The following is a 27,388-nucleotide window of genomic DNA, read 5'->3' on the forward strand; positions in this document are numbered from 1 at the left end:
TCATGAAAAGTGAATTTGAGTTAAGTTTCTGTCAATAGCAGCATTACATGAAACGTTTAGAACAATACTGTTGTTAAGATTATATGTATCTTCCTGTATCAACATAGGTATCATACGTGATATCATATTAAAATGTATGTTAAAATGAGATTTTTTCTCCATTTTTGACTTACCTGTACCAATATCACTTCTGCACATGAATTTCAACAAAATCAGAGTTAAGATCTACCTTCAGAACTTTAGAGGCTGGAATGATGGAGGAGGGTAGTGCTGGTCAAAAAAGATGCTACATGAGCAGTTAAAAGTAAGAGAGAGTGTTGTATTAAAGACTGTTCACAAAGTGAAAAGAAGCATCCAAGAGGTAGAAAGTAAGAAGGAATTCGAGGCCATGGCAAGGGAATATCCTGAAGAACTCTTAAACCCGAACAGAGACCTGAACGAGGTGGAGAAAATTGAGGAGAGAGAAAGAGAACTGAAAACAAGAAAAGACTTAACTTGGGGAGAATTGGAAGATGCACTGAGAAAGATGAAAGGAAGGAATGCATCAAATTTGGATGAGATGAATGTAGAGATGGTGAGAACAGCAGAGGAGATGGGAATACAAAGGCTCTATCAAGTGACGAAAGTTGTGTGGAAAGACAAAAGGACTCCAGAAGACAGGAAGAAGGGAATAACTGTCCTCATCTTCAAGAAGGGTAATAGTAAGGAATGCAAAAACTATCAGTGAATTACACTGATAAACAACAGTGCAAAGATCTTTGAGACAGTTTTAGAAACATACGCTTGGATAAAAATAGAAAGAAGGCTGCGAGAAGAACAAAGTGGGTTCAAAATAGGATGCCCCACAGTAAATATAATTTTCACTGAGAGACAGTCAAGGAGTACCTCTATGAATGTTGAAATAGATTCACTGATGGCCTTCCTGGAAACAAAAAAAATCATGTGAGAGTATATGTAGAAACAAGGTACGGAAGTTCCTGGAGGTGTAGGAAAGCAGACTATATGGATGATAAGAGGAATGAACCATGGATCTGTGAGCTGTATGAAAGGGGGAGTAGAGAGATCAGATTGGCTGCAACAGAATATTGGCTCGGGGCAGGGCAGTTGCACTCTCTCCATCGCTCTTCGCCGGGGTGATGGGTGAGGTAATGGCCAGAGTGATACAAGTAACTGGGGAATGAAAGATGAAGGGAATGGTGTTTGTACACAATTTTACGATTTGGGGAAACGAGAGGAGGAAGCATGGGAGCAGTTAAACATATGGCAATGAATAGTACAAGGATACAGGGTGAAGTTTTGTATACGGAACAGTGAAATGATGATCAGAACCAAAAAGAAGGAGAACCACTGACGAAGGTGGAGCACTGCTAGTACACTATGTTATTCACTTTCTTCATCTAGGTAGTCAGGATGTTCATACAGTCACTTTGCTAATCGAAATATTTAGCTATAATGATTATTACAAAATTTTTAGCTATAATGATTATTACAGTCTAAAGTACATTAATCAACCATCTGTTTAGTTGTGAATGGAGACATGTTAATTTTTGTTAGGCTACTTACAGGCTATGTGAGCTGCCAACCTGTAATGTAATACCTAAGTTGCTACTTCGAAGCTCATCACCATGTGTTTGAGAATAATAAATGTGAATTAAATGAAAGATAAACTTGACACTATTAATTAGACCAATTTAGTAATGTTTTAGAGCAGTGGTTCCCAACAGGTGGTCCATGGACCCCCAGGGGTCCACGAGCTATGCCAGAGGGGCCTGCAAGATGCTATTAGAATAAAAAATATATTAAATATATTTCATATGATAACAGATTTTTTGTTTTGGCTGCTTCCTGAATGAGCAGAGCTTTAGCTAACGCTAACTTCTGCATCTAGTGCCTTCCTAGAGCCAACTGACACTAGCACACACTAGCGCAAAACTATAATTAGGTAGACGCAAATAGTTCTGCTGTATGCTGTTAGACTGCACGCGCTGTCTCTTTGCAGCTGACAACTGACAGTCACTTTACACAGAAACTCGCATTTCAGACGACAATCGACCATTGTTAGTTTATTGCCAGTGCTTTCACAGACCATGTTGTTTACATATTCAATATTCTGTATTAAAACAGTAGTGTTTGTAAAGAGTTGTTTTTCACGGAAGCTACAGTTCACGTAGTTAAAAATGGACCATTGGTTAAAAAGTGGTTCGTTAAAATGAGAAAGGCCTACAGATTAAGAAGAAGATAATGCATTTGATGTTCAAGCAAGTAAGTCAGTGACTCTCGAACCAAAGTTGTCAGTGTCCACTGAACCTAAATCATCGGCATCCCTTGAACCTAACCCTTCCAAGATCAGTGTTAAGCTTACTGGAAAAATTAAAAAATATAACTTTGATTACCTGGAAATCGATTTTATGTTCACCAGACCTGAGCAATAGCCTAAACCTCAATGTATAATTTGCTATGAAAGCCTTTCGAATGAATGTATGAAAGCAGCAAAACTCCAGCGTCATCTTGAAACAAAGCACTCAGAGTACAAAAGTAAGTCATTAGATTTTTTCAAAAATAAATTAGGAGAGTTGAAATCATCTCATAAAACAATTACCAAACACTGTGGTGCAAATGTAAATGAAAATGCAGCCCTTGCGTCTTACGAGGTGGTTCAGCTTGTTGCTAAATGTGGGAAAAACCACAGCTGGGGAACTTATATTGCCATCAGCAATAATACTTTGCAAGAGAATGTTAGGTGATGCAGCTGCTTAGGTAATAGGAACTGTACCGCTCTCAAATAATACTGTTCAGAGACGAATTACTGATATGGCAGTTAACATCGAAGAAACCTTGCTAGCTAGACTTTGCACGAGTGACATGTATGCTCTACAACTGGATGGAAGCACAGACATTTCAAAAAAAGCTATAATGTTGGTTTTCGCACGATTCTTATGGGAGGACCAAGTGTTCAAAGATTTTCTTTTTTCATGCGAACAACTGCATACAACAGCAGACGATATTGTTACTGCACTAAATAATTATCTCAATGAACTCGATGTCACCTGGAAAAAATGTGTAAGGATGTCGACAGATAGAGCAAAGTCAATGGCTGGCAAAAAAAACAGGACTTCTAGCTTGTATCAAAGCAGTAGCCCCTGAGGTGAAATGGACTCACTGTAGTATCCATCATGAAGCCTTAGTAGCCAAAAGATTGCCTGAACCTTTGCAAAAAATACTTAAAGAAGTTCAAATCATCAACTACATTAAAACTCGACATCTGCAATACGGATTATTGTCTTTGTTGTGTAAAGAGATCGGCAGTGAGCGTGAGCAACTTCTTATTCATACGGAAGTAAGATGGCTTTCTTGAGGTAGGATCTAGTCAAGATTTTCTGAACTTAGAGACAAGGTTAGTGCCTTCCTTCTTGACACAAAGTACGCGGATCTTCTCACTAACTTCTCTTTGCTTTGCTCAGTTGCGTACTTAACTGATGTGTTTGAACAATTGAATGTGTTAAACTTGAGTTTACAAGGAAAAAATGTAGACATGTTCAAAGTTGAGGATAAAATTAGTGCTATGGTCAAAAAGCGTCATATCTGGGCATCAAGAATAGAAAATGAGTCACTAACTAACTTTTCTACTTTAAAACAATTCTTGGAGTCATAAGAGGAGAGTTTGCCTGACCAGATCAAGATAAATGTAGCCGAGTATCTATGCAGCCTAGCACAACTTTTAGAGAGTATTTCCCTGAACCTGGCCCTGACGACAGAGGGATTCAAAATCCCTTCAGCTGTGAAGAAATAGACAAAATCCAAGGCCTCACTGAAGAAGAGGAAGATCAACTTGTGGATCTGTCCAGCTGTGGTACGATGATAAACATTTTCATCGGTGATAAAATTACAGACTTCTGGGCATCAGCATGCGAGGACTACAAGAAACTTGGAGATCAGGCAAGGAAAAGGTCCTTCCATTTGCAACCACATATCGGTGTGAGCAAGCATTTTCTTCCCTGTGTTTCACGAAAAACAAACATTGGAATCGGCTCGACATGCGGACGGATTTCAGAGTGAAAGTTTCAAGTTTGGAACCTAATATTTCAGAAATAATGGACTCAAAGATCAGACTGAACTCATCTCATTAAGAACTGAAAATTAAAACTAACTGTATACTGATGGAGTACTCTGCTGTAACTGTATTTTTTCAAATAAATAATACCTTGAATGAAATTAGTGTTTTCTTATTTTTCACACATTTCTACTCAAAGCAACCTCAAGTGTAGTACACTTGAAACTCCAATACACTCAGTTTTAATTTTTTCCATCATTTTAAGTTCATATTAAATTTATATTTTTTTAAGGAGTTTGTTATACTAAACACCCAGATCTGAAAACAAAGATTTTGAGCAATAATCAAAAATTTGACAATAACAATGATGGCTAAATTGAAAAAGTTTTAAGCTCAATATTTTTTCAATAATGAATATGTCAATGTTTTTTCTAATTACCAAAAATAGAAAAACGTATAAAAAGACTCTTAATTTGGCTTTTTTAGGTACTCGATACTGTGATACGACACGGTACCAATCGTGCTCGATGAGGGGGTCCTCGAGAAAATTTTGTTGGGAACCTCTGGTTTAGAGCATCAGATAGTCATCTGAATGACTGGGGTAGCAAAAGATGTAAGAGACCTATGAGGGGTCCAAAATAGATCAGAAACTTACACAATAAAAATCTATAAACGACCTAGCAGATAATGTCAAAAGTTGGGTTAGAATTTTTGTTGATGATGCTGACGTATAAAGAGAAATTGCAAAGCTAGAAAACTGTAGCAGAGATCGACGCTCAGTGTGGTGATCGGCAGTCGGCCCTTTATTGTACAATCGTACAACTGCAGAGCAATCACTGCAAGCAGTCACATCTGTAAAATATCTAGGAGAATGTGTACGGAGTGAGAAGTGGAACTAATCACAATTAAGCAGATGTGAGACAGAATTGTTGGAAGAACCTCGAAGAAAGTGTCGCCCTCCCACAAAGGTGGCAGCTTTCAGAACCCTAGTTCTACCAATACTGGAATACTACTCTTTAGTTTGAGATCTGTACCAGATAAAACTGACAGATGAAACTGAGAAGATCCAAAGAAGAGCAGCACATTTCGTTAAGGATTCATTTAGTAAGCACGATAGGATCACGGACACTAACAGCCAGCTCCAATGGCAGACAACGAAGGGAGGCATTCTACAAGGTGTAGTTCACTTTTAAAACTCTGGGAGCTTATGTCCCTAGAAAGGTCAACTGTACGTCACTTCCTCCTACATGTATCTAAAAAAAAAAAACAACAACAATAAAATTAGAGAGATTGGAGCTCACACAGAGGCTTATCCACAAACCATCGATGACTGGAATATAAAAAGGGGAAAGTAACAGTGGTGCACAAAGTACCCTCTGCCGCACATTGTAAGGTGGTTTTGTTGGATAGAGATGTAGAGGTCGATTTTCTGTTACCATAAATAGCAAACTTCACTAGTCTAAAAAGAAATAAATAGGAAGCAACAAAGCAACAACTGTGATAACAGCTATTGTATCTCACAACACTCTCGTCATGAAGAATTCACTTACCTGCCTCTGTGACTGTGCTCGTCACTTGCGGCGTAGCTACACACAGGGCCCTGTGTCATGGACAGATGTTGGCTCTGCTGCGCCAGCAGCTGCGACCGCAGCAGAGACGGCCGCGCCTTAAATGTCTGCTGCAGAGCCGGCCGCGCATCAGGCATTCGCAGAAGAGGTGAACGCACCTCAGGTGTCTGCAGCAGACGTGACCTCGCATCAGGCGTCTGCAGCAGGGGCGGCCGCGCATCAGGCGTCTCCAGCAGGGGCGGCCGCGCATCAGGCGCCTGCAGCAGGGGAGGACGCGCATCAGGCGCCTGCAGCAGGGGAGGACGCGCATCAGGCGCCTGCAGCAGGGGAGGACGCGCATCAGGCGCCTGCAGCAGGGGAGGACGCGCATCAGGCGCCTGCAGCAGGGGAGGACGCGCATCAGGCGCCTGCAGCAGGTGCGGCCGCGCATCAGGCGCCTCCAGCAGGTGCGGCCGCGCATCAGGCGCCCCCAGCAGGTGCGGCCGCGCATCAGGCGTCTGCAGCAGGTGCGGCCGCGCATCAGGCGTCTGCAGCAGGTGCGGCCGCGCATCAGGCGTCTGCAGCAGGTGCGGCCGCGCATCAGGCGTCTCCAGCAGGTGCGGCCGCGCATCAGGCGTCTCCAGCAGGTGCGGCCGCGCATCAGGCGTCTCCAGCAGGTGCGGCCGCGCATCAGGCGTCTCCAGCAGGTGCGGCCGCGCATCAGGTGCCTCCAGCAGGTGCGGCCGCGCATCAGGCGTCTCCAGCAGGTGCGGCCGCGCATCAGGCGTCTCCAGCAGGTGCGGCCGCGCATCAGGCGTCTCCAGCAGATGCGGCCGCGCATCAGGCGTCTCCAGCAGATGCGGCCGCGCATCAGGCGTCTCCAGCAGATGCGGCCGCGCATCAGGCGTCTCCAGCAGATGCGGCCGCGCATCAGGCGTCTCCAGCAGATGCGGCCGCGCATCAGGCGTCTCCAGCAGATGCGGCCGCGCATCAGGCGTCTCCAGCAGATGCGGCCGCGCATCAGGCGTCTCCAGCAGATGCGGCCGCGCATCAGGCGTCTCCAGCAGATGCGGCCGCGCATCAGGCGTCTCCAGCAGATGCGGCCGCGCATCAGGCGTCTCCAGCAGATGCGGCCGCGCATCAGGCTTCTGCAGCAGAGGCGGCCGCACGTCAGGTGTCTGCAGCAGAGGCATCCGCGCATCAGGCGTCTCCAGCACATGCGGCCGCGCATCAGGCGTCTCCAGCAGATGCGGCCGCGCATCAGGCTTCTGCAGCAGAGGCGGCCGCACGTCATGTGTCTGCAGCAGAGGCATCCGTGCCTCAGGTGTCTGCAGCAGAGGCTCCCGCATCTCAGGTGTCTGCTTCAGAGGTTCCCCCACCTCAGGTGTCTCCAGTAGAGGCAGCCGCGCATCAGGCACCTGCAGCAGAGGCTCCCGCACCTCAGGTGCCTGCAGCAGAGGCTCCCGCACCTCAGGCGTTTGGAGAAGAGGTGGACGCACTTGAGGTGTTTGCAGCAGAGGCGACCGCACCTCAGGCGCCTGAAGCAGAGGCAGCCGCGCATCAGGTGTTTGCAACACAAGCGGCTGCACCTCATGCGTCTGCAGCAGAGGCCGCCGTGCATCAGGTGTTTGCAACAGAGGCGGCTGCTTCTCAGGCGTCTGCAGCAGAGGCCGCCGCGGCTCAGGTATCTGCAGTAGAGGCGCATCGGCCTCAGACGTCTGCAGCAGAATCGACCGCGCCTCAGGTGTCTGCAGCAGAGGTGGCCGTACCTCAGGCGTATGCAGCAGCAGATGTGGACGCACCTCAGGCGTACGCAGCAGCACACGCGGACGCACCTCAGGCGTATGCAGCAGCAGACGCGGACGCACCTCACGCGTCTGTGGCTGCTGCTGCTGCACCACACGTCGTTTTGCTGGGGCCGGAGGACTGTATTGTATCGGTCCTCTGTCTATAATCGGCTCAGGGATGAGGTGGACATGGGTCAGCAGCCGACTAAAAACAACACACGAGATATTAAATCAACAAACAAGGCTATCAGAAAAACAGATTGTACAACCAATTTACTATAAGAGTATATTCCGTGCACTGAGTGGCCAGCTGAGATGCCAGAGAGATTCTAAACATTACAGTTCTTCACTAATATTCAATTTATTCTGTCACGTATATGATGTGATCAAACAGGAACGAGAATTTTTTCCTTAAAGAACCTTATTTGTTCACCAACAACGACTCTGTTCCATCGTAACTAATCCATCTCTGGTATAATGTACTTGTGCCAGCACTTTTTCCAATCTAGAAACAATTTCTGGAACTCACTTTTTGTTATGGTGTTCAGCTCCTACAATGATTCTGTTTTTAGCTCGTCAACGGTTGCACAATGACGTCCTTTCACGGTTCTCCTCACTCCCGGGAAAAGAAAGAAGTCCCAGGGGACCATGTCAGGTGATTACAGTGGCTGAGGCAACATTACGGTTTTATTTTTTGCCATAAAATGAGGAACAAGCTTTGAGGTGTGAGCGGGAGGATTATCGAGAAGCAACCTCCACAAGTGGTGTTGCCACAATTCTGGTCGTTTTCTTCAGATTGGTACACACAAATGGCACATAACTTCCAGGTAGTAATTCTTACTGATCACACAACTGTAAGGCTGGAATTCATGATGCACTATCCCATTGTAATCAATGAAAACAGTGAGAACAACCTTCATAATTGATCGAATTTTTTTAGGTCTCGGCTCTTCAGGCAGTTTCTGCTGGACGATTGGATCTCAGTTTCAGCATGTATATCCACATTTCGTCACCTGTTATAACATTCTTTAGAAGTTCTGGGTCATTGGCAACTTCATTCGGAAACTCGTGAGTGATGTTTATGCGACATCATTTCTGGTCAAAATCCAACAATTTTGGAACAAACTTTGCCACTACAAGTTTCATGCCCAAAACAGCTGAAAAAATTGCTTGGCACGAGCTAAAGGATATGCTGACATCATCAGCAACCTCTCCAATGATGATTCGGCAATTTTCAAGAACCATTTTCTTTACTTCTACCACAACGTCATGAGCAATTGATGTGCTAGGGTGTCCAGGGCAGTCATCATTTCCGACACTCTTTGAAATGTTTACACCACTCTTAAAATATCGTCTTACTTGTAGTACATTTGCCAAAAGCCACACTCAACATTTCTAATGTGCTGCTGCACTTTTCTTCCATTTTTGAAGCAAGATTTAGTGAAATTTCTTTTATCTATCTTTTTCAAAAGAAAAAATTCACAAGGCCCTTGCAAACACGTATAACCTTTTCAACTCTCAACTGTAAACTAAATATTCAAAATAACTGAAAGTGCAAACATGTGTAGCAACAACAGTAAAAAAAATTTTTTTTAATTGAAAATCAGATATATGAAGCCCGTAAAATTGAGAAAGTTGCATTACTTTTTGATCACAATTTGTATGTGACACATCCCTATCACAGGGGTATTTCCGCACAGGTTGAAATACTTATCAGTGAGAACCATTTACCAGAAAGGTAATAAGACAGATTATTAACAACTACCACGCACTCTTCTTACCTCCTCCTTGAAGGCAGTCAGTATATGAGAACTGTAACACACTCCTCTCTAAACAATAAACTCAATCAGCCTCAATTTCAATTTCAAAAGGGTGACTCCAAAGAACATGCTATTTTGCATTTCAGAAATAAGATTCTACAAAATTTAAATGACAAAATATTGTCAACTGGTATTTTCTGTGACTCATTTAAAGCATTCAAATGTGCATTTCGCAATATTCTCCTAGAGATCATACTGGTAACTTATTTTTATTGTCTCCAACTAAAATGATACAGTGGGTCGCATTGAGGAGCTCAGAGAGTGTATAAAATGAAAACCAATCTTCAGAATGGGGAATAATCATTGCAGGTGTAGCACAGTGATTGACACTCAGCCTGCTCTTATTCTGGTAATGTATAAAGGACCTTCTCTCTCTTATTCATGACGCTGGAATAGCTCCTTTTGCTGACAATAGAAATCAGTATAATAAATAAGCCTAAATGAGTAACTTTGACGGGGAAAGAAATGCTAGCCAAGTCCACTGAACGTAGCCATACAGGACTGAGGAACATTTGATAGTTTGTATGCCTTGTTGCACAGTTTGGTTACAAAAATAAAAGAGAGGACACAAAAGAAGGAATTGCTGCAGAGTCAATATACCTTTCCATTCTTAACAGTACACTTAAACTTAAAGATATCTCAGTTACTACTGAGGATGAAAATATAATGGGCGTGTTTCCTGAGACACTTCAAACATATTTTCTCTCTTTCAAAAAATATTTACAGTACTGTTTCTGTCATGTCGACAGAATGGATACACACAGAGGGTGTTCACTGGAGTGTTTCACGAGATGAGACCTGAGACATCTGGCACTGACCAAAATAGTGTTCTGGTGCTCTTTATGAATCAAGTGTTGGGGTAAGTTTATGTGACTGACAGCACTGCCTCATATTAAATTGTAGTACACAGTCACATGATATGCAAGGAAGAGTCAATATTTTGAGCAGTGAGTGGTTCAGATGTATGCTGCACTGACCATACACCAGAGTTGCTCCATCACTGTTGTAAAGTCCAGTTATTCTTTGTGTATCATTATAGCCCACAATACACATTGCTGAACTGAATATCATAGCACGCTAATAGAGGAGAACTCCATTTATTAGGAACATATAGTTAGGAATTAGTAAAGAATGCAATACGGCACCAGCAATACAATGACATCATAAGTCTAACGGAAATAAATGAAACAACCAAAAATGTATAATGTCACTAACAACACAAAGTCGTCATCATCACAGCAAAAACCAACAATTCAACAGAACCTTAACAACAATAAAAGTTTACATGCAAAGAAAAAAAGGAAAAAAAGAGAAAATAATGAAATTTAGAAAACTGAAAAACGTAACTTAAGATACATCCACTAGGACAAAAACAAGCAAATAAAAAAAGGAAAAACTAGCATAATTGACCATGTAATTTCAAAAATGTAGGAAAAGACAGATTGCTACTTACCGTAAAGAAGACGTGTCAAGTTGCAGACAAATAAGACACTTGCATATAGCTTTCAGCCACAGCCTTCGTCAGTGAAAAAAAAAAAAACACACACACACACAAGCAAGCACACACCTCTCACACACACGACCACCAGCTCCCAAGACGGTGGAGTTGGTGTGTGTGTGTGTGTGTGTGTGTGTGTGTGTGTGTGTGTGTGTTTTCACTGATGAAGGCCGTGGCTGAAAGCTATATGTGTATTTTAATTGTGCCTGTCTGCAACTTGACATGTCCTCTTTAAGGTAAGTAGCAATCTGTCTTTTCATGCATTGTTGATATTGCTACCTGAAGTTTCAATTGTTTGGCAATGTAATTTCATATGGATAACACTAGACTTACTGAGATGTGAAACATTTTTAGACCCAAAGTGAAAATTTAGGGAATTGCTATTTTTCTTCACTCCAAAATAGTATAGCTATAAGGTATTATATACTTCTTGCCTTCTAAAATGTTTATAAAGTCTTTGTACTTCATTGCTTTGATGAATTTATTACTTTTGCTATGAAACAGCTTGATCAATTCAATTTTTTGTTAAGTGTTTTTTGATGCATTATGAATAGTTTCTTACAAGTATTTCTTTCATTAAAAATGTAATCTAGGTGTTACAGAAGTCAAGCCTGTTTAAACAACTTAAAAGCATTTACCAGTATTTCACATATATGTATTAACATTTCAGGGGCTATTCTATTCCACATATAAATTTTTGAGAGTGTGGACTGAAAAGTGACCTTTCCCTGCAAAACTTGCCTCTGCAAATGTCTTATAACAAGAAATATGCTGTTCCAAGAGAGAGAGAGAGAGAGAGAGAGAGAGAGAGAGAGAGAGAGACAGCAAAAGGGTGCAAATATCCAAATGGTGTGAAAGTCAGATATTAAATAATGAGGAAGACTATCATTTTGTTCCACAAGAAAAATGTGGACAAAAGATTAAATTGAGTTGAAAAACTGAATGCAGACCCATCCAAACTCTCAAAGACAAAAGGGAGGCACCATCAATATTTCAGGAACAGCATGTAAAAGCATAAAGTACCCATCTGTGCCTCCAATGTTCACAGAAAACTCACTACACCCCTGCCACCTGTAAATAATCCTTTCAGTAATTTTTATACAGAGATTCAGCAAATCATACACTTTTGTAATTAGGTTTAATAATACTGCTTAACGAACCCAGATTGATATAATATACTGTGCACAACAAATTAAATGTATTATTGCAGTATATAAATTACAAGTTGTATAAACTGTCTAAAACAGTTGAAAGTAAAACAAAATATACATTTAATCATTTCTGGCAGCAACTGCACATTGGTTTTAGTAATGATGCATAATAACAAGTGGAGTTGGGAAAATACACCTTTCAAGGAATCGTATTTTTATTATAATTTTACTTTGCAATTCCTTGCTTTGGGTGAAGCAAACTTATCAATTATGTCATCAAAGTCAAATTTAGCAGTTGTTTCACATTCTATCGATAGTAATTCCTGCAATTCCTTTCTTTAGGTGAAGCAAACTTATCAATTACGTCATCTAAGTCAAATTTAGCAGTCGTTTCACATTCTATTGATAGTAAGTAGTTTTTGTCATTTTTGATTTGCTGAAACCGCAATGACAAGATATTGCGGTCACTAATATTGTCATAAATATCATCAAAGCTATATTTTGCGAAACCAATCCTTCCAACCAACAAAGGTTGGTCGTAAACTCTAGTAAGTGTTTTTATTAGTGGTTTAGTAGTCAGTATGTAGCTGCATATTGTGCAGAAAATTTTCTGTTTTCTTGTGCATCTGATGTGAGTGAGGCTGACTTCCCTTTGTGACACTTGCTGTTTAGGAAATTATTCCTTGTTGCTGGTGTTCTGCCTAGGAGACTCACTGTGGACCCGAGAGACTTGGAGCTCGTAACAATTCCACTAATGTCACAGGAGACAAGAAAATCCAGTTTGGCCAAGAGACAGCTAGCTGATAAGATAGATGAAACTCTATCAAGAGCAATTATAATATCTGATTCTGAGACGTACGTAATTTGAAATGAAAAATTATAACAGAGGTACACTATATGCGTGTACAAGAAGAAGACGTGTTGAGTTCATTGAGCAGTATTTGGAATTTTGAGCCTACTTTTCAGCTGTAACAAGCAGAGTAGCTTCATGAACGCAGTCTGATGCCTGAAGATCTGTTAATAGCCATCCAAGTGGCAGTTACAAAGCAAACTATGGCAACTGCAAGACATTACTTAATTGCCAACCTCCTTACAACATCATAATGTAACATCACCTATCACATATTCCATTCCAACACACGAGCACGGATGCACACACCTGCATCCGTATATGTGCCATCACAACATAAGGATAGAAAAGAGTGTGTGTGTGTGTGTGTGTGTGTGTGTGTGTTTGTGTGTGTGCTCTGGCACATCAAGGATTTATTTTGAAAGCTATCAAGTTTTCTTTCTCTTGTGTGTGCCTGTCAATGACTAAATTTTTGACCCTGAACATGGGTCTTATTGAGATGTTTAAACAATTATAGCACTGTGATGCCATATTAAAAATTTTTGTCCAGTTTCAATAGAAAACATGTGAAAGAGAACTGAATTGTTAATAAAGGTGAATGGCATGCACACAAAATACTGATGAATTTAACTGTTAATTAAGTGTATGTAATACAAAAATGTTGTTTTTTCAAAAATTATGCTAGAGGATACTAATTTTCATGTTTCTGCATGTACAGTCAATAAGCATCAGGATCCAGGACAATACGAGTCATCAACAGTTCGCCATCTCCACAAGACGTAGTAAAAAATGTGTAAGAAGTGACAAATGGGACATGAACCCGTCACTGCCATGGCATATGTGCTTGTTTATTGTATGGGTTTTTGACACACTGGAAAAAAAATACAGTGTCTGTAGAACATATTATTTACAATATAAAATCTTATAAACAAACAACTAGGGCATTTATGTAATCTATTGACTTTGGAGTCACCAATAGGAAATCTTCTAGTCTACCATCCCCTGCTCTTGCAGTGCATTATTCTGTAATGTGCCTGATAGTCTTTGGTTCTCCGCAATCACAAAGCGGGGATGGCTGCTTACCCCATTTTCATAAAAACTGTGCAAATCTGCCGTGTTGGGTACTAATTCTGTTTAGCATTGCCCGCGTTTTGTGTGGAAAGCCAAATACTAGTAATTTTTTGGTGATACACAGCATATTATTATTTTGTTGTCCAGTCCATTCTTCAGTCTATCCATTAGTAATGTTGAACTCATCTTCCACAGCAACCCTCGCCATTATTGTCAGTGATCATCTACAGCAGTGTCTGTTACAGTTTGCATCATCCACACCTTGATGGATTGATAGATTTTTTTATTATCCATGACCTCTTTGCACTTATTCGTGAGAGCATTCAAGTGACGTAATTTGAGTTGGTGGAATGTGGCTTAGTGCTGGCAGCCAATTTGTAGGTGTTGATTTAAAAATGGCAGCAGTCATTCTCACGGTATTATTTAGCTGAACATCTATCTTTTGTGCATATGTGCTGCTCAGCCAAACTGGGGTACAATATGGGCACTTGAGAAGACAAGTCCCACAGCAAAAGAATGAAGTGCAGATGCTGATGCTCCCCTTGTTGTACCACATAGCTTTTGAATAACAGTTTGTTGTTTTCAGTTTTTCAGCTATTTTTGTTAGATTCTCTCCGAAAGACAGACTTCTATCAAGAGTTACCCCCAGGTACTTTGGTATTTTATTATGTTTTCAAATTGTATGACAAGTTTTTGTTCTGGCAAGTTTCTTATTTATGTATAAACAGGAAGCCTCTATTTTGGTAGTGTTTGGTTGCTGTCTCCCTTCGCAAAGATATTTTACCACTACATCTACGTCCTCCCTTAGGATTTCTTCTGACTGTTAAATTAAAGTTGAATGCACCCAGTCATCACGTTAACCAAACTTCCTCGGTTTTGTTTTGGCAAGTCTGCAACGTACTAGCTGAAGAGAAGTCAAGCAATGACTGATCCCTGTGGTAGACTGTTTTTTTTTCTTTTTTCTTTTTTCTTTTGACGAGCTGGCGTTGAATCTCATGACTATTTGGAACAGTCAATCATTTAACACACTGTTGATTAGGCAAGTGGTTGTTTTGCAAGGAGTTATGCAAAGAATCTCACATATCACGCCTTCTTGCCACACTGCGTCAGACGCTGCTGATAAGCCAATGGATGCAGCTGCAGTTTTAAGCTTTCTTTGAAATCCTGCCTCCATGTAGATCATGAATGACAGACCTTGATGTGTGCAGCTTCATTTTGGCTGGAAGCCTGCTTGTTTGACCTAGATTGCTTCAAGTAATCTTGTATTAATTCTATTATGGATAATCTGTTCCAGTAGCTTGTAGATCACACATAGCAGAGTCTGTAGCTCAGGGCTATCAACTGGTTTCCCAGATTTTAATAAAGAGATTAACATAGACCATTTTAATTATTGTGATATATTGCCAGTTTGAATATCTGCGAAGAAATGAGCCACCCATACTATTGTGTATTTGCTGCATTCACAGCAAGGAGCCAGGGTGGCACTTGGAAAAGGTGAGAAAGATGACAAAATATATGAAAATGGTGATAAAGTATTTCAAAAAGGTGATTAAGAAGGGATAAATTATTTCAATAAACAGTATGGCATAGATGAATTGTTAGCATTTTTTATAATCTCCTACTAAAATGGCCAATTAAGACTATAATAAATCTCTGTATTATGATCCTGGATGTGGTGTTGCCATTTTCCCCTTCATACAGATTTATTACCCTTTAACCATTGGTAATTCAATATTGATGATTCAATACTTGTAATAGTAGTTCACAAACCAAATCTACATTATGTTTTTACATCTAATGATTTTATGCACTTCAATGCTGGAAAAAGATCAACAAATTATTTTTGGATTACCGTTTCTCAGGAATCAGAGAAAGAAATGAAGTAATCATATTAGATTTTGTTTTTCCTGATTTTTCTCAATGGTTTCTACCTTCCTTTCATTTTCCCTTTATTCTATTTTCACAAACTGTACACCCTCAAGTACATGCTGGGCCAATTTTGTCGCCTTTAAATCATTTTCAGTGTTTTCTTTAGTATAGCCGAAGCTTTCGAGAGCTCGTATCCAGCCTCTTTAGACAGTTGGAGATATTTTTTCTTTCTTTCAGAGCAGCTGCCTCACAGTCAATTGATTTTTCATGTTATTCACCTTTTTAATCTACACTTCTAGATTTTCCTTTCACATTCTTCCTAATAAGCACTATAATTTGCATCGGCTTGATATACATACTTAATGAGCTGTCAGCCAATGGCCACAGAAAGAAAAATGGGGGAATTGTCCCAAAAATGCCTCACTGTCAAAACACTGCTTGCAAATCTTCTGATCATCACTGCCTTGTCTTATCTTAATGTGTGCTTCAAAATGGAATATCTTCTCTCTATGCCCACATCTCCATCGGACAGTGGCTTCTCTCTATGCCCACATCTCCATTGGACAGTGGAAGAGAACCCTTAACAAATTTTGAAGTTTGGTTATTTCCACTCTATGTACGATGAGTCTTTCTGAGATTTGCTGCTGCTAATAATTGTCAATATCTTTGTTGTCTAAAGACGGACCATCTTTTTCAAACTGCAGAACCTTCCATTCATCTAATAAGTAATCTTGCTGGACATAAAATGGCATCCTTTTTGCAATCTTTAACATATCACTGCAGCTTCTTCTCTTTATTCTTACTATGGGGTCTAAAAACCTAAAATGTTTAATTGGTGCACTTGATAAATATGTTTTTCAATCACTTCTGCAAGCTACAAATTAATGTTTTCGGGCATCTTTTAGAAACAACAACACAGTCTACTATGCTCTTCAGTCACTTGCCCACAAACAACTAGTTGTTCAAGAGCTAGCAGATTATTCACTCTAAAGAAATCATTACGAAGAACTTCAGAAATAGTCCCAATTTTTCTCAAAGCTGAAACCTTCAAAACACGAGCCAAAAAGGTTTGAAGTACATTTTCTGTTTATGGATGAAGCTTGTGAATCATAAGTATTTGGCTTCGAAAATTTTGTATGAAGTTACTGCAAATCAAGTTCTGCGGTCATTGATTTTTTTTTTTTTTTAAGCATTCACAATAGCATTTTACTAGCAAAATTGTTTTTTAGAGTTACATGCTTAAGAATGTAATATTGAATACCATCCAAATGTTCCAAAATCCTACTGGCTGAAGGTCCTAAAGTAAGCCACCTAGTAGCTGCATGCCTCAAAAACTTGTGATGCGGAAATTGAACTACCACATTCATTCAGGTTCTTTCCGGGGAATAGGCCAACTGCCAAAATAATATTAAATACCGACCAGAAATTTTGATGCTTCTTCAACTAACCACTGCAAAGCCTTTAGACGCATAAAGGTGTGCTTGCTTGTGTGAATATGTGTGTGTTTTCTATCTGAAGAAGGCTTTGGCTAAAAGCTCAATGTGTAACAGTCTTTTTCTTGTGCCTGTGTGCAACTCAATGTGTCACCTTTATGGTGAGAAGTAAATTATCCTTTTCATAATACTGTTGATGAGAATAATGAGAAATAAAGATATTATTTTATTCTATAAATTAGGTTCAGAAGATCTAAATTTATCAGATGCAAATAAAAATTTTGCATCTTCATAATAAAGTCAAATGTTTAGAAGATCATAAAAAGTTCCAAAACCAATAAGGATGAATGAGGATATTTCAGGAAAGTGAAATAATTTGAGTGAAGTTAAGCATCAAGGTGGGTCGAATATGGTCATTGAATGCTTTTACAGACCACCTCCATCAGGTGGTGTAGTGTCAAATCACTTCAGAGTGAGTTGAAGAATACTATGATTAAGTTTGCTGTTCATGCTGGTGTAATAGTGGGAGAATGTAATTTGCCGTCTACAGAGTGGGAATGTCATGTGATTAAAACTGGTGCCAAGCACAGGAATTTGAGTGACATTGTTTTGAATGTGTTGTCTAAAAATGACTTTTAAGCCAATGGAAACAGACTCATGTGGGCAATGCCTCAGACATACTAAAAACTAATAGACTCCAACTTTCTGAATCAGTTAATGTAGACGACATTATGAGTGATAATGAAACTGTAATAATATCAATTAAATTGATATTATAAAGGCTTTACGAAAGATAGGAAAAAATTTTGATTAAGAAGAATGACGCAAGACAAACTGCAGAGTATCTGAGTAGTCAACACCAAACATTCAGGTCTAGGCTGGATGATGTGGAGCCAAAATGGGTCAAATTTAAAAGCATTGTACAACGAGCCTCAGACTTGTATGTGATGCAGGAAGGTTATGAGGGATGGGAATGACCCATTGTGGTTCAATAGCTATAACAACAAACAGAGTTGAGTTCAAGATTTAAGAAAAGTCAAAACCTAATTGACAAAAGCTAACTGAAGGAAAAAAATGAGCATAAGGAGAGAATTCAATCAATTTCAAAAGTTTGTAAAGTAACCTGATTAAAAATTTAAGAAATTTTGTTCCTACAAAAAGGCAACAAGCTGATCAAAATCATCTATTCAGTTGTTCAGTGAACATAGTGGCACAAAAGCAATGACAGAGAGAAGACTGAAATTGGGATCAAAAACAGTTTAATTGTGGGAGGTCATAATTCAATTTCTTCTTTGAACCACAGGATGAAAGTTGAAATTGTATAACTGAGCTAAGAGATTGCAGAACAGAAAATAAACTAAACATGTTCAACAGTGAAAAGGCTTGTGGATCATATGAAATACCCATGAGATTATAGAGATATTCATCATCCTCTTCTAGCAATAGTTTCTCAATGCTCGCTGTAGAAACAGAGGGTACCAAACCACTGGAAAAAGCTGCTGGTCATTCCTGTTTTCATGCGGGGTCATCCAACAAATGCACATAATTACAAACTGATATTGCTGAGATGTCAGTATTTTGTAGAATTATGGGTCAATCCATATGGAGTGGTCCAGTGATGGTTGCTTGACCATTTTTAAATATTTTAATTTTTTTATATGTAATTGCCCTATGCTTGAGAAGTTCAAAACAGTTTTTTAAAATAATTTATCTTGCACCTTTACTGGATGGCGGCCATTTTTATTTGTAGGTGCGCAACGATTTTTCAGTCTGGAGACATTAACAAAAATTTGAATATCTCTGCACTGGGTTAAGTTACAACATTACAATTGACATGATTGTTTTTAGAAAAGTGTCCTCTACAACATTGCCTATTACACAAAATACCCTAAATTAAAAAATAACCAGTCAAAATGACCTCCATAGTTTGGTATCCAAATTTTCAAAAATCCACTTTTTAGGCCCAAAAACAACAAACAAGGAGTGATTTATGAGAATCTATTTTTTCCTATACTTAGATATCATACACTACTAGCCTCACATACAGCAAGAACACTTACAAATGTTTCCTTAATTTTTTATGAATTTTTGAAACTTGAAAATTTTCAGTTTTTGTAAAGTTTGGGGTTAATTATCTAAGGTGGGACCGAATATAAAAATATGATTTTTGCACAGTTTGTACACCTACATGATAGCAATGTACTGCAAAAATTTCAACATTGATATCTGACTGTGAACAAAGATATGAATTTTTGAAAATAAGGAAATAATTCACATTACTCTACAACTGATCTTATGGCTGTTGCCTATTTAAATGGTTTATTGTTTCAGTGTAATAAAATTCAATTGTGACATATAATTAGTTTACTTTATCACCCAATATTCATTTAGTTTATTTATATTTAATAATGCAATATTTAACAATCGGAGCTTTCGCTTTTGTTCTATGGTAAAAAAAAGTCCCATTTACGTTTAGGTTTATTGTCAATTAAGAAGTACATTATTGCTGAGTGTGGCATTGCAGAAGTACATTATTGCTGGGTGTGGCATTGTTGTAGTCAGTCTGTTCTGAAACCTCTGTTAGATGATGTACATACTTCATCCAGAGTGTAGAATGTGTTATGTGCTTTGTTTTGTGCAATTTGTAATTAATTTTGAGAGTTTGACTGGAATGCAATAACATGGATGAACAGGGCTCTGTTGGACAGATAGCAAGCTATGTATGTCACAAAACAGTTTACGGTTCAGTTTCAAAAAACTTGAAAAATGTCAATGACTTTGATGAAGTTAGACAAACTTTGTTTAAATTTCTAGTAAGTTCTTCTGCAACATCATGTGTGAGTATCATGAGAAGAAATATATTCTGAAGTACAACTACATTTTTGAAAGAAAGTGCTGTGATCCACTTAAAGTTCATAAAAAGCCTATTACTAAAGGTTTAAGGGAAATAAAACTTGAACATTTGTCCTTGTTATGTGAGAGTTAAACAGCTTCCCAAGTGAAATGTAATGTGATTCCTGCAAATTCCCTGTGCCCAAATTATTACTCAAAAATATTTGTATTGAATCCAGAACCAGAATAATGTAATGTTGTTAATGACATTTATATCCCTAATGAGGAAGCAGTTAGCATATTGGATTTTGCTTGTTCTAAGTTAGACGTATCTCCTGCTTCCAAAATAATAAAATTAATTAGCACAAAAAGAAAAGCAGTTATTGAAAATAAGGTACAACAAATTTCAGACAAAATCAGAAAAGACTTGGAATCATGCTTTAATAATACAGATACCAACATTAAAGAAGAAGAAAACCTACCACCAGCATCATCTGACACCGAATATTTGAGCTTAATAGAGAAATTAAAAATTAAATGTTCAGTGACATCTAAAGAGAACAAAGTCAAAATTTAAATTTGCTCCCTGACTCATGGTCAAGAGAAAAAAATAGTTCATGAATTCAACGTTTCATTTGGTTAAACTAATGCAAAAATGAGTGAAAGAGCAAGGCAATCTTCCAGTTTTAGAAAAGTAGAAAGGAGTAGGTATAAGTGAAAAAACAAAAAGATCCAGCAGTTTTTTGAAGATGATGAAAACAGTGGAATGTGCCCAGGCTGAAAAGATAGGAAAAGAGCTGTTATAAATGGAGTTATAGTAACAAAGCAGAAATGGCTAGTGATGTCAAATTTAAATGAACTTTATGTATCTTTCAAAAATTCTCATCCTGAACGCAAAATTGGAATGTCAAAATTTTGTGACCTCCATCCTAAGTGGTGTATTTTGGCTGGAGCCTCAGGGACACACACTGTATGTGTTTGGTTATATCATCAAAATGTCAAACTGATGATTGCAGGAGCAAAACTCAGTGATCTGAACTACAGAGTTACTAGATTTAATGGTCTGTGACGCTAACAGTTATGACTGCATGATGAGTTTGTGTAATAAATGCCCTGGTAAGAAAACCGTAATTAAAATGTTTCACGAATATGATGAGGAAATGCCAGACAGTATTACCTTCAAACAGTGGGTCACAACTGACAGGGCAGGAATGATAACAGTGGTTAAATCCCAGGAAGAGTACTTGGAATCTTTAACTGATAACTTACAAAAACTCAAAAGTCACAGCTATGTTTCTAAAATCCAAAGTAAGTTTTTGAAGGACAAAAAAGCACGACTTCATGAAACTGAATGCATAGTGCTAGCTGATTTTGCAGAAAATTTTACATTTGTGATTCACGATGCAATGCAAGAGTACCACTGGGTCAATGACCAGGCAACAGTGCATCCATTTATTATCTACTTTAAAAATGAGAAAGATGAAGTTTGTAGTTCTTCACTTTGCATTCTAACTGACTACTTGGAGCACAATGCTTTGGCTGTACATGTAGTTCAAAAGTATGTAAAACATTACACAAAAGAAAATTTCCCAAGGTTGAGAAGCTGATATTCTTTTCAGATGGATGTGGTAGTCAGTATTGGAACAAAAAGAATTTTTCAGATTTGTGCAACCACAAAGTAGACTTTGGGTTGGAGGCTGAATGGCACTTATTTGAATCTTGCCATGGTAAAAAATGCATGTGATGGAGTAGGAGGTACAACAAAGTGTGAAGTAAGTACAGTCAGCCTACAAAGACCAACCACAGACCAAATTATCACAGTCCAGCACATGTATGTCTTCTGGAAGGATAATATTAAAGGCATTACCTATTTTCTTATCAAGAAAGAAGTGGTTCTGCATTTGAAAACAACCTTCAAACCACATTTGAAAACTGAAGGGCCTATAGCAATAAAAGGAACAAGGTGTTTCCGCAATTCCTTGGCACTGCAGGAAACTTAGTTCGATGCGATGCAACATAAGAAACTGAAATTTATGAGGATCATTGTGTCAGTAAAATTACAACTCTGTTGTTAACGTTGAATGAAATAGTGGCATGTGTGTATGATGGACAGTGGTGGCTTGCAGAGGTTGAAATAATAAGTTTGGAAAACAATGATGTTTTTGTACATTTTTACCACCCTGCTGGCCCAAGAACATCATTCAAGAAATCTACATGTGACAAACTTTGGATATGAATGAAAAATGTTTTAAGGAAACTTTCAGTGCTTGACCTTACCACAGCAACTGGGAGGTCTCATTCTATATCACAAAAGCTGCCTGAAGAAATAAGTGTTCTAAACGTTCACCACAAGGTTTAGGAACAGTTGCATCTTGAAGGGTGTTAATTGAAAATCTTTATTTTAAGTATGTCAAAATAATATAATTCAGTACCTTACTTCAATAATAATTGATTATATCCTGCCAATATCACACATGAATAGGCAACAGGCATAAGATCAGTTGTAGAGTAATGTGAATTATCTCATTTTCAAAAATTCATATCAATGTCAAAATTTTTAAAGTTTGTTGTTATAATATAGGTGTACAAACTGTGCAAAAATCATATTTTTATATTCAGTCTCACCTGAGATAACTAGCTCCAAACTTTACAAAAAATGAAAATTTTATAATTTCAAAAATTCATAAAAAATTAAGGGAACATTTGTAAGTGTTCTTGCTCTATATGAGGCTGGCAGTGTATGATATCTAACTATAGGAAAAAACAGACTCTCATAAATCATTCCTTGTTTGTTATTTTTTGGCCTAAGAAGTGGATTTTTGAAAATTTGGATACCAAACTTTGGAAATCATTTTGACTAGTTATTTTTTAATTTAGGGTATTTTGTGCAATAGACAATGTTGTAGGGGGTCACTTTTTTAAAAACAATCATGTCAATTGCAATGTCGTAACTTAGCCCAGTGCAGTGATATTCATATTTTTGCTAACGTCTCTAAACTGAAACATCATCATGCGCTTACAAACAAAAATGGCTGCCATTCAGTAAACGTAAAAGGTAAATTTAACTTCTCAGTTATACTGTAATCACATATAAAAAAATTAAAATACTTAAAAATGGTCAAGCAACCAACTTAATTTTTATTGGACGATTTCATTTGGATTCACCCTTATGCAACATGTTTTATGCTCTCACATTATATGATGTTTGCACAGTGATAATTTCCTTTGTAAAAATCAACATGGACACAGGGATACTGCACTCACCTCACTCTCTTCACCTATGAAATTCAGTGCGCCAACTACAATTGTGCCCCTGATGAACCCATATTCCGGACTTTCAAAAGGCATCCAATACAGTTTTGCACTGTTGTATAATGAAATAAATATGAGCTTACTAAGTGTTGGGTCACATTTTGATTAGTTCCAGGGCCTTCAAGAACTCAGCACATTGTTCTTGACCACATAAAACAAATTGTACGAAAAGCAGATGTTAGGTTGAGATCAATTGGAGGAAGCTTAAGGAAATGTTATACATCCACAAAAGAAGTGGCTTACAATACATATCTGGCAGATTCCTTAATATTGCAGCCAGTCTGGGAATCTCAGAAGTTTGATAAAAAAAAAAAAAAAACTGAAAGCCTATGGCCCATCAATACAGCAATTAACAGAAACCACGCACAATTTTCTTGTCTGTCAGTACTGTTATCACTTCTTCCATTGACACTCATAAGTCAAATTACTTCTTTGTTAACACCACAATGCAAATGACAACTCTTAGAACTAGTGCCATATGTGATAGGCCTACTGCAAAATGATTGATTCATATTTTATAAGAAATATAACTTTTACTGCAAATAAAATTGGGATTCCTTAGAGAATTATGATGAAATCAATACTCACTGATTATATTTCCGATCCATGACCCAGAAATGTTGCTCACCACCTGAAGCAGAAAATAAGTTGTTATCTGAATAATTTGTTGGAAATCGAAAGCCAGAATGAAAAATACTGCGCGTTAACCAGTGTTCAACATACGCTACTCTTGAACACGCGTGAAAATCAGACAATGCAACCCAACAGATTACGAGAAGCTGTATACATATCATGGAACTTAACTACGTGGTAATTTGTTAATACACATTACAAACAAACGTCAATAATCAAAACAGTTCGAGGGATCGATTTGGTTGTCACATATCCAGCATTATTTCGCTGGTGATAGTAGAGAAGCTGAAATCATGTAGAGTGTTTCAGGGAGAGCATCATGGTTGACAAGAATGGGGGAAAGAAATACAGTAGAAGAAGAACGGTTAGCTTTGAGAGATGAAATTGTGAAGGCAGCAGAGGACCAAGTAGGTAAAAAGATGAGGGCTAACAGAAATCCTTGGGTAACAGAAGAGATACTAAAAGGAGAAAACATAAAAACGCAGTAAATGAAGCAGGCAAAAAGGAATACAAATGTCTCAAAAATGGCTAAGCAGGGATCGCTAGAGGACAAATGTAAGGATGTACAGGCATATATCACTAGGGGTAAGATAGATGCTGCCTAGAGGAAAATTAAAGACACCTTTGGAGAAAAGAGAACCACTTGCATGAATATCAAGAGCTCAGATAGAAAACCCAGTTCTAATCAAAGAAGGGAAAGCGGAAAGGTGGAAGGAGTATATAGAGGGTCTATACAAGGGCGATGTTCTAGAGGACAATAGTATGGAAATGGAAGAGGATGTAGATGAAGATGAAAAGGGAGATACGATACTGCGTGAAGAGTTTGACAGAGCACTGAAGGAACTAAGACGAAACAAGCCCACGGGAGTAGACAGCATTCCATTAGAACTACTGATAGTTTTGAGAGAGCCAGCCCTGATAAAACTCTACCACCTGGTGAGCAAGATGTATGAGACAGGCAAGATGCCCTCAGACTTCAAGAAGAATATAATTCCAATCCCAAAGAAAGCAGGTGTTGACAGATGTGAAAATTACCAAACTATCAGTTTAATAAGCCACAGCTGCAAAATATTAACACGAATTCTTTACAGACGAATGTAAATACTGATAGAAGCCGACCTTGGGAAAGATCAGTTCGGATTCTGTAGAAATGTTGGAACATGTGAGGCATGAAAGGTAAGCAGTGGTTGGGAAGGGAGTGAGACAGGGTTTTAGCCTGTCCCCAATGTTATTCAATCTGTATATTGAGTAAGCAGTAAACAAAACAAAAGAAAAATTTGGAATAGGAATTAAAATCCACGGAGAAGAAATAAAAACTTCGAAGTTTGCCGATGATGATGTAATTCTGTCAGAGACAGCAAAGGACCTGGAAGAGCAGTTGAACGGAATGGACAGTGTCTTGAAAAGAGAATATAAGATGAACATCAACAAAAACAAAATGAGGATAATGGAATGTAGTCGAATTAAATGAGGTGATACTGAGTGAATTAGATTGGGAAATGAAACACATAAAGCAGTAAATGAGTTTTACTGTTTCGGGAGCAAAATAACTAATGAAGGTCAAAGTAGAGAGGATATAAAATGTAGACTGGCAATGGCAAGGAAAGTGTTTCTGAAGAAGAGAAATTCGTTAACATCGAGTATAGATTTAAGTATCAGGAAGTCGTTTCTGAAAGTATTTGTATGGAGTGAAGCCATGTATGGAAGTGATAGAAAGAGAATAGAAGTTTTCGAAATGAGGTGCTACAGAAGAATGCTGAAGGTTAGATGGGTAGATCACATAACTAATGAGGAGGTATTTAATAGAATTGGGGAGAAGAGGAAGTTGTGGCACAAGTAGACTAGAAGAAGGGATCGGTTGGTAGGACATATTCTGAGGCATGAAGGGATCACCAATTTAGTGCTGGAGGGCAGTGCGGAGGGTAAAAATCGTAGAAGGAGAACAAGAGATAAATACACTAAACAGATTCAGAAGGGTGTAGGCTGCAGTAGATACTGGGAGATGAAGAAGTTTGCACAGGATAGAGTAGCATGGAGAGCTGCATCAAACCAGTCTCAGGACTGAAGACCACAACAACAACTGTTATACGTTTGACAACGTCGGTAATTTCTATCATGTTTTAATTTTGTTTACTTGATAATATAGCATTAATTTGTATCGCACGTGCAAATGGAAATTTCAAAAATCTTTTCTAACTGACCAACAGCAATGAGTCTATTAGAAATGGCTATATTAGTCGATTAATGTCTTTTATTTACAAAACTGTCAACTTATCTTGTTTCCACATATGTTTTCTCAAACCCGGGTATTTATTATTTACACTGCCATTCAACGCCCGACAGCGTTGTCATATTAAATTCGAAATGAAAAAAGTACTTACAAACTGATATTAACATCAAAAATTACTTAACTTTCTCTAAATAAACACCCTGTGAGACTCACCGGAAATTGATATTACTATGAATGGGGTTTCTTCTGAGTCACAATCTCAGTAATAGACTTATCCTGGCCTCCGATTAACTCTTACCAAACATAACACACACATACCTCTCGTAAACACAATGTAATGTTCAAAACAAAATCAACAAAGATTTTTGGCGTTAGCAGTGTCGCCAACGCAGTAAATGAAAACGCACAGAAGCCTTTTCTCATCTCTGAAAAGCACCAGAGAAAGCACTAGAACTAATCAAATCACGTTATCGTTCGATACCTCTCCCGCCATGTGAAGAATGTTGATAAAACAGAAACACTAGTTATACAAAGTGTAGTAAAGTAAACATGAAATGCGAAACGATTAAAACGGCCCTACAGGTAATTTTACAACTGTCTAAGTTGTTGACAAAACAGAAAAACTAGTTATACAAAGTGTAGTAAAGTAAAATTGAAATGTAAAACAATTAAAACGGCCCAAAAGGTAATTTTACAACGGTCTCAGATGAGCTATCTAAGTAAATTCAACCTCCTCTGCAGTGACCAGCATGTTTTCGGCCTGGTAGAGGTACAGCATTTGCAATAGCACATTTTAAAAAAACAGTTTTAGGAGCACTAGATGAGAACAGCTATGTAAATGGCCTTTTCCTAGACCTGTCTAAGCCATTTGATACTGTTGACCACCATACGCTGCCGCATAAGTTAGAGGCACTAGGAGTAAGGGGAGTGGTTCTCAAATGGTTTCGTTCATATCTAGAAAACAGTACAGTCATTAGAGATCACACATGTCTCCAGTGGATCAAAGTACATTGAGAAACATAGATCTAATCCACAATATTGGGGTCACTCAAGGAAGCGTACTGGGCCCAGTATTGTTGCTGGTGTACACAAATGTTTTCCCACAACATATGAACAATTGTTTGCTGATGACAGCAACATAGTAATCACCAGGAAGACACCAGCACAAATGCTGGAAAATTCTACTGAAGTGCTGAAGGATGTTCACAAATGGTCTCAGGAAAACAAAGTAACTCTCAACCTAAAGAAAACAAATACAATATGCTTTAGAATGAACAGAAAACAGAGTCTCTTAAATTTAAAAC

The 27,388-nt window shown here is 38.6% G+C and overlaps 1 protein-coding gene across 1 annotated transcript; it reads right to left on the minus strand.

The window, feature by feature from the left end:
* LOC126209890 (mucin-1-like) lies at positions 1-26,468 on the minus strand. Its single transcript, XM_049939013.1, has 4 exons — positions 26,403-26,468; positions 23,810-23,852; positions 5,602-7,590; positions 1-190 (listed from the first exon to the last, which is right to left on the minus strand). Exons 2-4 carry the CDS (start codon positions 23,827-23,829, stop codon positions 1-3), a joined length of 2,199 nt encoding a protein of 732 aa, XP_049794970.1. The 5' UTR covers positions 23,830-23,852; positions 26,403-26,468.
* Between the last annotated feature and the right edge of the window lie 920 nt (positions 26,469-27,388).

Source organism: Schistocerca nitens, chromosome 10 (assembly GCF_023898315.1).
Source record: "Schistocerca nitens isolate TAMUIC-IGC-003100 chromosome 10, iqSchNite1.1, whole genome shotgun sequence".
Lineage (NCBI taxonomy): Eukaryota > Metazoa > Arthropoda > Insecta > Orthoptera > Acrididae > Schistocerca > Schistocerca nitens.

Coding starts and splice junctions, on each gene's coding strand:
- LOC126209890 (XM_049939013.1), bottom strand. CDS start 23,829: ATGGATCGGAAATATAATCA. Junction 7,591..23,809: donor ATGGATCGGAAATATAATCA/GTGAGTATTGAT, acceptor TGTTGTTTTTAG/TCGGCTGCTGACCCATGTCC. Junction 191..5,601: donor GAGCACAGTCACAGAGGCAG/GTAAGTGAATTC, acceptor ATTCATGTGCAG/AAGTGATATTGGTACAGGTA.